The 12020-nt window shown below is 38.8% G+C and overlaps 1 protein-coding gene across 1 annotated transcript in view; it reads right to left on the bottom strand.

Annotated features, from left to right (window-relative positions):
* Positions 1 to 980: 980 nt before the first annotated feature.
* ELMOD1 (ELMO domain containing 1) overlaps positions 981 to 12020 on the bottom strand; it is a gene marked incomplete at its 5' end in the record, with an annotated part of 60304 nt that continues 49264 nt past the window's right edge. Inside the window, 1 exon segment of the mRNA NM_001078108.1 lies at positions 981 to 2172. Coding sequence (NP_001071576.1) covers positions 2000 to 2172 — 173 coding nt within the window. The 3' untranslated portion in view covers positions 981 to 1999.

Genomic DNA, 12020 nt, shown 5'->3' with positions numbered 1-12020 from the left:
GGCTGCCATTTCCTTCTCCAACAGGGAAGCCTGGCATGCTGCAAGCTTGCAAAGAGTTACACACGATTGATCGACTGAACTGAACTGATCTCTGCCTTACAGAAGAGACATGAGCTGGTTAAATATGATACATTATCGAACCATGTTAGTGACACATGACTATACTGGATAGGAAGAGACAATGCATATATGTGGCTTACAAAAGCGTGAAATAGAATAACACCTTCATATATAACAGTGTCAGCTGTGGTGGAAACTCAGGGCTCCCAAAACAGGTCATTTACCAGGTTTACAAATTCTCACTTATTCTGAAGAGGAATATATATTCCTGTCACTATTCATGGTATATATCATGCATTAAATCAACTCCTTCCTTTCCCCATTCTAAGAAAAGGCACAAAGGTATGTAAGATGCAGTGCAAAATCCTGCCACCTGGCACGCAGCTGAAAGGGAAAGGACAGCAAAATCCTAGAGGAGCTGGAATGGACTGGAAACAACAGGCACCTTAAAATCTTCTATATCAGCTAACAGTAGAGAAATTAGGCTTTAAAGGAAGTTGCAAAGAAAAAGCTGGATCTTATTCATTCATTAAAGCAACATCAGGCCTCAAGGTTAGTTAAATAAAAGCAATCTCTCAGACATAACACACTGTAATTCATACCTGGTTACTCATGATTTATATTTAGCTCCAGGTTGTCAGTCTTTGACATTCTACCCACCCGCATATTTGCATATTCAGAAGGTGTACAAACACAAAAATATTAAAATGAAATCCACTATACATTATAGTAGAATGACAGGTAATTTATTCATAACTGAGTTAGGCCGTACTCAAAATTCACTTAAATAAGCAAATGATTACACAAATGTCTAATAATACTAAAATTGATAGTCAGAAGGTATAAAATACCATGGGGATGAAATGCCATGGTAAATACTATTCAACAGACTATAATCATAACTCTGAACTAAATCATGGTTTTTAAAATTACTTTAAGCAGTTTCGAAATGATTTGATTTTGTTCCCCTGCCAAGCAATTTACTTCTTCCATTGATAAAAGACAGGGCCATTAGTTTCATAAGTCAGGTTCTTCTCTTGCAACACATTTTCTTGCAAAAAATTTTTTTAATATTACTTTTTGACATAGACAACAAACCAGCCAGCACTCAGTGCCCCAAGCAAAGATGCTTGGATCACAAAAGGGCCTGGGTTTAACTCTGAGTTCAGCAAGAGGCAGGCAGTGAAAAAGCTTTTGCAGCATTTGCAGTATGCATACTTCTTTTCTGAGGCTGAAGCATCATAAATATATTTAGGCATCCAAGCCAGAAAAATTATGAGAATAAAATAATATGATGTCCAGATGACAATGCCACAATTACAACTGGGGGTAAATTATAATATAATTCTGTAGTACTTCAGACAAAAACAACACCTACCTAAATTTGCTTCTTGTAAGCCTTGTTACATTTTCATGAAGTGCAGGGGTGTTTGTAATAATGATTTATCTTATCATGTGTCTGTTTGTATCATTTTAAAGTCTTATACTTTATTGGAATGAGGTCCAAGCATGAACCTGGTCTGAAGAGCTAGCAGCTGTAGTCACAAAACATATCAATAAATTAAAAGGCTTTCACAGAACAAAATTCAGCTAAATCTTTTACATATAAAATACAGCTAGAGAAATACAATTCTTCAATGCTAAATTATGAGTGAGAGGAAGACAATTTAAAAAAATAGAAAACTCTCTCCATACTGGGTGTCAAGGCAAGATGTAACACTGCATGATGCCACAATATGAGCAGTCACTGGAGGACAGATACTCCAGACATGGTGGTATCTGGGGATCTGGTAATTATGACCAAGATATGAAAACACTGTAACAAAAGGCATGCATACAATCACTGAGTGCATTCAGTGCATGAGCCAGGACCTAAGCAGAGATCTAACACAATAATGAGGCAGTGTTCCGGGCTATCCATTGAAACAAGTGTGGGTGACTACATGTTGATTAAACCTTCTGAGGCAGCAAAGTGCGGGCACAATGCCATGTCTGGATTCTGCAGCTGTTTTATGATCCTCTTGCGGAATTTCTCTCGCACACGATTAAATTCCATTATGTCCATAGGGTCCTCTTCAATCCAAAACTTATGAAACTCGTGCATCAGATAACCTGTTAGAGATAGGATAAGTGACAAGAATGCAAGAGGAAAAAAAAAAATCCTTAATCTTATTCAAAATCACCCTGAATGCTGAAAGAGATGTCAAACCAAGTATCAGCAACTATAGAGTGCAAATGCAATAAACACTAGTGTTAAAAATTATTCTTTAAAACTAGTGCAAGTAGAAGCTACCAATCTACAAGATTTTTGCACCTGGTCCCAGAATTATTCTCACTCTTCTAGAGCTGCTGCTAAGTCGCTTCAGTCGTGTTGGACTCTGTGTGACCCCATAAGACGGCAGCCCACCAGGTTCCTCTGTCCCTGGGATTCCCAGGCAAGAATACTGGAAAAAATCAATTCTGCCATTTCTAGAATATGAATAACATCTGGAACATATTCTGAAAGGTAGACAGTAACTACTTCATTCTTCCCCTCCTAGTTAAATTAACATAATGGTCTGATTTTTCAAAAGTACTCCACTTAGCCTTTTTTCTCTTGAAATTTGATTTGAATCAAGTTTTAAATTACCCTGACAAGTCAAGCAATTGCATTTTGACTATTATGAGACAATGAAAACTATAAATCAACTCTGAACAATACAGACTGGTCATTAAACTACATGAAATTGTTAATAAGACACTTTTGCTTTGAACCATAATTTCATATTCAAATCTTTTTGTCTCAAAAACGTTGTCTAGATTGGGGACATTTTGGAATAAATGCTAAGTATTTGACATGAGAACTTACTTACTGTATTCTGCTTCCCAACTGTGACCTCCTTCTACCACATTTAAAACTGAAAGGTGAATCAGTTCAGTTCAGTTACTCAGTAGTATCCAACTCTTTGCGACCCCATGAATTGCAGTACGCCAGACTTCCCTGTCCATCACCAACTCCTGGAGCTTGCTCAAACTCATGTCCATTGAGTCAGTGATGCCATCCAACCAGCTCATCCTCTGTCATCCCCTTTTCCTCCTGCCTTCAATCTTTCCCAGCATCAGGGTCTTTTCCAATGAGTCAGTTCTTCACATCAGGTGGCCAAAGTATTGGAGTTTTAGCTTCAGCATCAGTCCTTCCATTGAATATTCAGGACTGATTTCCTTTAGAACTGACTGGTTTGATCTCCTTGCAGCCCAAGGGACTCTCAAGAGTCTTCTCCAACACCACAGCTGAGAAGCATCAATTCTTCGGCGCTCAGCTTTCTTCACAGTCCAACTCTCACATCTATACATGACTAGTGGAAAAACCAGAGCTTTGACTAGACAGACCTTTGTCGGCAAAGTAATGTCTCTGTTTTTTAATATGCAGTCTAGGTTGGTCATAGCTTTTCTTCCAAGGAGCAAGTGTCTTTTAATTTCATGGCTGCAGTCACCATCTGCAGTGATTTTGGAGTCCAAAAAATAAAGTCTGTCACTGCTTCCATTGTTTCCCCATCTATTGGCCATGGAGTGATGGGACCAGATGCCATGATCTTAGTTTTCTGAATGTTGAGCTTTAAGCCAACTTTTTCACTCTCCTCTTTCACTTTCATCAAGAGGCTCTTTAGTTCTTCTTCACTTTCTGCCTTAAGGGTGGTGTCCTCTGCATATCTGAGGTTATTGATATTTCTCCTGGCTATCTTGATTCCAGCTTGTGCTTCATCCAGTCCAGCATTTTGGCTGATGTACTCTGCATATAAATTAAATAAGCAGGGTGACAATATACAGCCTTGACATACTCCTTTCTCTATTTGGAACCAGTCTGTTGTTCCATGTCCAGTTCTAACTGTTGCTTCTTGATCTGCATACAGATTTTTCAGGAGGCAGGTCAGGTGGTCTGGTAGTCCCATCTCTTGAAGAATTTTCCAGTTTGTTGTGATCCACACAGTCAAAGGCTTTGGCATAGTCAATAAAGCAGAAGTAGATGATTTTCTGGAACTCTCTTGCTTTTTTGATGTTCCAACAGATGTTGGCAATTTGATTTCTGGTTCCTCTGCCTTTTCTAAGTCCAGCTTGAACATCTGGAAGTTCATGGTTCACATATTATTGAAGCCTAGTTTGGAGAACTTTGAGCTTTACTTTGCTAGCCTGTGAGATGAGTGCAATTGTGCAGTAGTTTGAACACTCTTTGGCATTGCCTTTCTTTGGGATTGGAATGAAAACTGACCTTTTCCAGTCCTGTGGCCACTGCTGAGTTTTCCAAATTTGCTGGCATATTAAGTTCAGCACTTTCACAGCATCATCTTTCAGGATTTAAAATAGCTCAACTGAATACCATTGCCTCCCCTAGCTTTGCTTTATTTACCACTGTTGACAATAAACAGGCACTGTGAAAAATTCTTTAATGAGGAATTCATTTTCCACAGTGTGAATTTCACTCACTCTGAATGTTATCTAAGACGGCACAGGGGTTTTAGAAGAATACAAATCCATTTGGTTTCACCATTTTTCTACCTTACAGGCAACTATAGGAAAACATTTTGAAAGGTTTAAATGACTAGAATAAGAGTTGAAGGTGGAGGGGTTTTTTAATAATCTAACACCATTCTCCTCCCTCTCAAGGCTACAAAAGTCAAGCTGTAAATCTTGAAAACCGATTCCCTGAGACTCTTTCTCTATCACATCAGAAAAATAATTAGACACTGTAACATTATTCTAATCAAAATGTGAAAATGGTGGCTTGGCTTCCAGGGTACATATCATAATCACAAAACTTCACTCATTTGTATAACATTACAGAGTGTTCACAAATCCATTTGGCTTACTGACCAATTGGCTCATCTGCTAATTAACAAACATGTAACAGATACAAGGATAAGGTAGAGCTCCATGCTCCCCAACTCTCAGTTTTTTGGAGAGGGACCAAGGCAGAAAATTTCAGATAATGATTTGTTAGCTAAGGAAGCTAACATAATGACATGGAGAGCAGAGGAAGGAAAGAGAAGCCAGTCTCTTTTATAATTGCTTACAGTTTTATTGCTTACAGTCTTATTTAATTCTTACAACAGCTTTATAGAATAGGAAATGCAGATAAGTCTAAATTTTACAGATGAGGACAGCGGGTTTAAACAGATACCTGAATGGTGTACAATCACACAATTATGGCTGGAAGCTAGGACATGAAATAAACTGCCTTTTCCAGTGGATTCACTTCTTCTGGTTATTATTCCTGTGTATAGTTCCTTCTTTTGAAGGTCAAAGAAAAGCTAATTCTTTTTTCTCTTGTGGCCATTGTACTTCCTTCTGCTCACTACACCTAATCTCATTTCATTTCAATGCAGCTGCACGTTCAGTGGAGCTTTAGATCGAATGTAATTCTCATAGCACATTGACGTGGCAGCGCAGTCAGTGCTCACTGAGTAATACTGTAAAGTCAAAGTAACAGAGCTCTTATATATTCGTTCACCTAGATGAAATGCCTGTTCGGAATACAAACTTGCCTTTCCAACCCAGGACTGCAGCAAATTTGTTGTTGCCTGACTGTGTCCTGGTTTTGCTTCACTGCATTTGATTAGTACACAACAGAAACATACCTAAGGACACAGGTAACTGCAAGAATATTACAGAGGAGATGTGCAGAACGGATTACGTTTGATAGAGGAATAAAAAATCCAGGGCAGTTAGCTTCTTCTAAAGAGGCCTAGTCCCTCTATTATAGGAGTAAATATAATCACCTAGTTGTCAAAGTAAGAGCTGTAATCACAAATACAAGAGACTTTCACTTTCCATTAATAAGTCATGAAAATTTAAGTATTTTAAAATTTGCTTTTTTATTCAAGTTATACATGTTTTTGCTGTTCAGTTGCTAAGTTGTGTCTGACTCTCTGTGACCCCATGGACTGTAGCATGCCATGCTTCCCTGTCCTTCACTATCTCCCAGAGTCTGCATAAATTCATGTCTACTCAGTTCTGATACTATCCAACCATCTCATCCTCTGTTGCCCTTCTCCTCCTACTCTCAATCTTTCCCAGCATCAGCGTCTTTTCCAGTGAATTGGCTCTTCACATAGGTGGTCAAAGTACTGGAGCTTCAGCTTTAGCATCAGTCCTTATGAATATTCAGAATTCGTTTCCTTTAGGATTGACTGGTATGATCTCCTTGGTGTCTAACGGACTCTCAAGAGTCTTTTTCTCCAGCACCACAATTCAAAAGCATCAATTTTTTGGGCAGTTTTCTTTATGGTCCAATTCTCACATCCATATATGTCTACTGGCAAAGTCACAGCTTTGACTCTATGGATCTTTGTCGGCAAAGTGATGTCTCTGCTTTTTAATACACTGTCTAGGTTTGTCATTGCTTTTCTTCCAAGGAGCAAGCATCTTTTAATTTTGTGGCTACAGTCACCATCTGCAGTGATTTTACAGCTCAAGAAGATAAAATCTGCCCTGTTTCCACTTTTTCCCCATCTATTTACATGAAATGATGGGACCGAATGCCATGATCTTAGTTTTTTTAATGTTGAGTCTCAAGCCAGTTTTTTCACTCTCCTCTTTCACCCTCATCAAGTGACTCTTTTTAGTTCCTCTTCAATTTCTGTCGAGTGGAATCATCTGCATATCTGAGGTTGTCGATAATTCTCCTGGCAATCTTGATCTCAGCTTGTGAGTCTTCCAGCCTGGCATTTTGCACGGTGTACTCTGCACAGAAGTTAAATAAGCAGGGTGACAATATCAATATGCAGCCTTGACCTACTCCTTTGCCAATGTGGAACCAGTCCATTGTTCCCTGTCCAGTTTTAACTGTTGCTTCTTGACCTACATACAGGTTTTTCAGGAGGCAGGTAAGATGGTCTGGTATTCCAATCTCTGATGAATTTTCCACAGTTTGTGTGATCCACAGTCAAAAGCTTTAGAATAGTCAATGAACTTATTGATGTACAGCTGATTTACAATGTTGTTATTAGTTTCAGGTGTACAGCAAAATAATTCAGTTATACATATATATACCTATTCTTTTTCATATTCTTTCCCTTTTTGGTTATTACAACATAGTCAGTATACTTTTATGCTATACAATAGGTCCTTCTTAGTTATCTATTTTATGTATAGTGTGTATAAGTAAATCCCAACCTCCTAAGTTAACCTCCCCACCTTTCCCCTTTGGTAGCCATAATTTGTTTTCCACTGCTGTGGGTCAGTCTATCTTTTTTGTTGTTGTTACTAAGTTCATTTGTATTTTTTTCAGATTTCACATAAAAGCTATATCATATGATATTTGTCTTTGCCTGGTTAACTTCATTTAGTAGGATAATCTCAAGGTCCATCCATGCTGCTATAATTGGCATTATTTCATTCTTTTTTTATGTCTGAGTAATACTGCATTGTGTGTGTGTGTGTATCTATCCATCTGTCTATATCATATCTTCTTTATCCATTCATCTGTTGATGGACATTTAGGTTGCTTCCATTCCTTGGCTACTGTAAATAATGCTGCAATGAACATGGCGTGCATGTAACCTTTTGAATTATAGTCTTCTCTGGATATATGCCCAAGAATGGGATTGCAGTTCTATTTTTTTTTTTTTTTTTTAAGGAACGTCTACACTGTTCTCCATAGTAGCTGTATCAACTTACATTCTCACCAACAGTGTAGGAGGGTTCCTTTTGTTCCATGCCCGCTCCAGCATTTATTATTTGTAGATTTTTTTATGATGGCCATTCTGACCAGAGTGAGGTGAAATCTTATTGTAGTTTTGATTTATATTTCTCTAATAATTAGTGATGCTGTTGTTTAGTCGCTAAGTCATGTCCAACTCTTTTTCAACCATGTGGACTAGCCCGCCAGGCTCCTCTGTCCATGGGATTTCCCAGGCAAGAATACTGGAGTGGGTTGCCATTTCCTCCTCCAGAGTATCTTCCCAATCCAGGGATCTAACTTCCTGCATTTGCAGGCAGATTCTTTACCACTGAACCACCAGGGAAGCCCCAATAATTAATGATGAAAGTGAAAGTGAAAGTCACTCAGTTGTGTCCAACTCTTTGAGACCCCAAGGGCTATACAGTCCATGGAATTCTCCAGGCCAGAATACTGGAGTGGGTAGCCTTTTCCTTCTCCAGGGGATCTTCCCAACCCAGGGATCGAACCCAGGTCTCCTGCCCTGCAGGCGGATTCTTTACCAGCTGAGCCACAAGGGAAGCCCAATTAATGATGAAGAGCGTCAAACTATACATAGAGTCAAATAGTTTAGAAGTTTTGTTACAAAACACAAACAAAACCCCAGAAACCCTTCCTATCCTAATTCCTGCTTCTTTAAATAAACATTTCAATTCATTCAGTTGATTCTTTGATTACTGACTTCCATATCTCTAAATAACATATTTTCCATTGCTTGATTTTTTTACTTCCTTCATTCTGAAGATTCTCTTCTCTTTCTTTATAGATCTCCTGCTTTCTGGACCCCACTTATTCCTGTAAGGATTACTCTCTTATTTCCTGGAAATACATCCTTTAAGAACTTTCTTATAAAGATACAAAAAAGTAAAATGTTTAAGACCTTGTATTTAAAAAATGTGTTTATTTTATTCCCACACTTAACTAGTAAGTTAGACTGGTTATAGAATTCTAAATCGGAAACTATATTCCCTTAGATTTTAAATAACATTCTCAAATGTTTGAAGACATTATTCTACCATTTTCTAGAATAAAATGTTGCTGTTGAGAAGTTCAATGCCACCTTAATTCTCAATTCTTTATGTGACAGACTTGGAAATATTTAGAATCATTTCTTCCCTAAGTCATAAAATTTCACAATGATATGGACCTGAGTGTGAATCCATTTTAATCTATTATGCTAGTTCTTACCAGCTGAAATATGAAAGTCATCCTTCAGTTGTGAATATTTTTCTTGATGTACTACTTTGATTCATTCCCCTTAGTTTCACTGTTCTTTTTCTAGCCCTTCTATTATAGATGTCTAAGAATGGTCCTTTCAAATCTTTCTTTTCTGTTTCCCATCTATATTTCTTGTTCTACTTTCTGGAAGAGTTTCCAGCTTTATCTTCTAATTCTCCCTCAAGGTTTCATTTATGTAATCTGATTTTTAATTTCTAAGAGTACTCTTTTGTTCTCTGAGTGCTCATTCTATGGCACCTTGTTCGTGTTTCATAGTAGCAATTCTGCTCTTATCTCCTGGGGACAGTAATGATACACATTTTTAAAGTTTTCTTCTCTCTGCCTTGTTTCTATTTCTTTAGAGCGGCTTTATTTCTGCCTGCTTTAGACTCTCTTTCATGCTTGAGGCTTTCCTTACTGTTTTTGCTATCTAGGGCTGCACTCAATATGCCAGCAAATTTGAAAATTTAGCAGTGGCCACAGGACTGGAAAGGTCAGTTTTCATTCCAATCCCAAAGAAAGGCAATGCCAAAGAGTGTTCAAATAACTGCACAGTTGCACTCATCTCTCATAGACTAGCAAAGTAATGCTCAAAGTTCTCCAAGCTAGGCTTCAACAGTATGTGAACCATGAACTTCCGGATGTTCAAGCTGGACTTAGAAAAGGCAGAGGAACCAGAGATCAAATTGTCAACATCTGTTGGATCATGGAAAAAGCAAGTGAGTTCCAGAAAAACATCTATGTCTGCATTATTGACTATGCCAAAGCCTTTGACTGTGTGGATCACAACTGCGGAAAATTCTTCAAGAGATGGGACTACTAGACCACCTGACCTGTCTCCTGCGAAATCTGTATGCAAGTCAAGAAGCAACAGTTAGAACCGGAAATGGAAAAAAAGACAGGTTTCAAATCGGGAAAGGAGTATGTTAAGGTTACATATTGTCACTCTGCTTATTTAACTTATATGCAGAATACATCATGTGAAATGCTTAGTTGGATGAATCACAAGCTGGAATCAAGACTGCTGGGAGAAATAACAATAACCTCAGATACGCAGATGACACCACCCTTTTATGGCAGAAAGCACAGAGGAACTAAAGAGTCTCTTGATGAAAGTGAAAGAGGAGAGTGAAAAAGCTGGCTTAAAACTCAGCATTCAAAAAAAGAAGATCATGGTATCTGGTCCCATCACTTCATGGCAAATAGATGGGGAAACGGTGGAAACAGTAACAGACTTTATTTTGGGGGGCTCCACAGCCATAAAATTAGAAGATGATTGCTCCTTGGAAGAAAGCTATGACCAACCTAGATAGCATATTAAAAACCAGAGACATTACTTTGGTGACAAAGATCTGTCTAGCCAAAGCTATAATTTTTCCAGTAGTCATTATGCATGTGAGAATTGGACTATAAAGAAAGCTGAGTGCTGAAGAATTGATGCTTTTGAATTGTGGTATTGGGGAAGACTCTTGAGAGTCCCTTGGGCTGCAAGGAGATCCAACCAGTCCATCCTAAAGGAAATCAGTCCTGGGTGTTCACTGGAAGGACTGATGCTGAAGCTGAAACTTCAATACTCTGGCCACCTGATGTGAAGAACTGACTCATTTGAAAAGACCCTGATGCTGGGAAAGATTGAAGGCAGGAGGAGAAGGGGACGACAGAGGATGAGCTGGTTGGATGGCATCACCGACTCGATGGACATGAGTTTGAGCAAGCTCTGGGAGCTGGGTGATAGACAGGGATGCCTGGTGTGCTGCAGTCCATGTTGTTGTAAAGAGTCACAAATGACTGAGCAACTGAACTGAAATGAACAGAGGGCTGCTTGAGAAATTATTCCAAAATTCTGTGGCTTAAAAGAACCATTTTAATATACTCATTTATTCAATGGGTTATCAGGAATTAGGAAAGGGCATAAGAGGGATTCTAAACGTGATTTCTGCTTCATTGACTGTGCTATAGCCTTTGACTGTGTGGATCACAACAAATTGTGGAAAATTCTTCAAGAGATGGGAATACCAGACCACCTTATCTGCCTCCTGAGAAATCTGTATGCAGGTCAAGAAGCAACAGTTAGAACCGGACATGGAACAACAGACTGGTTCCAAATAGGGAAAGGAGTACGTCAAGGCTCTATATTCTCACCTTGCTTATTTAACTTATATTAAGAGTACATCATGTGAAGTGCCGGACTGGATGAAGCACAAGTTGGTATTAAGACTGCCAGGAGAAATATCAATAACCTCAGATATGCAGATGATACCACTCTTATGGCAGAAAGTGAAGAGGAACTAGAGGGCCTCTTGATGAAAGTGAAAGAGGAGAGTGAAAAAGCTAGCTTAAAACTCAGCATTCAAAAAACGAAGATCATGGCATCTGGTCCCAACACTTTATGGGAAATAGATGGGGAAACAGTGTAAATAGTGACAGACTTTATTTTCTTAGGTTCCAAAATCACTGCAGATGGTGACTGTAGCCATGAAATTAAACGACACTCGCTCCCTGGAAGAAAAGCCATGACCAAACTAGACAGTATATTAAAAAGCAGAGACATTACTTTACCAACAAAGTTCTGTCTAGTTAAAGCTCTGGTTTTTCCACTAGTCATGTATAGATGTGAGAGTTGGACCATAAAGCAAGCTGAGTGCCAAAGAATTGATGCTTTTGAACTCTAGCGTTGGAGAAGACTCTTGAGAGTCCCTTGGACAGCAAAGAGATCAAACCAGTCAATCCTAAAGGAAATCAGTCCTGAACATTCACTGGAAGGACTGATGCTGAAGCTGAAACTCTAATACTTTTGCCACCTGAGGCAAAGAACCGACTTATTGGAAAAGACTCTAATGCTCGGAAAGATTGAAGGCAGGAGGAGAAGAGGATGATAGAAGATGAGATGGTTGGATGGTATGATTGATTCAATGGACTTGAGTTTAATGTGCTCTGGGAGTTAGTGATGGACCGGGAAGTCCATGGGCTCTCAAAGGGTCCACAGGGTCACAAAGAGTTGGACATGACTGAGCAACTGAACTGACTGACTGATAAGAGGGATGGATCC

This window comes from Bos taurus, chromosome 15 (assembly GCF_002263795.3).
Source record: "Bos taurus isolate L1 Dominette 01449 registration number 42190680 breed Hereford chromosome 15, ARS-UCD2.0, whole genome shotgun sequence".
Lineage (NCBI taxonomy): Eukaryota > Metazoa > Chordata > Mammalia > Artiodactyla > Bovidae > Bos > Bos taurus.
Note: the sequence above shows the minus strand (reverse complement) of the source record. Positions and strands in the feature narration are given on the sequence as shown.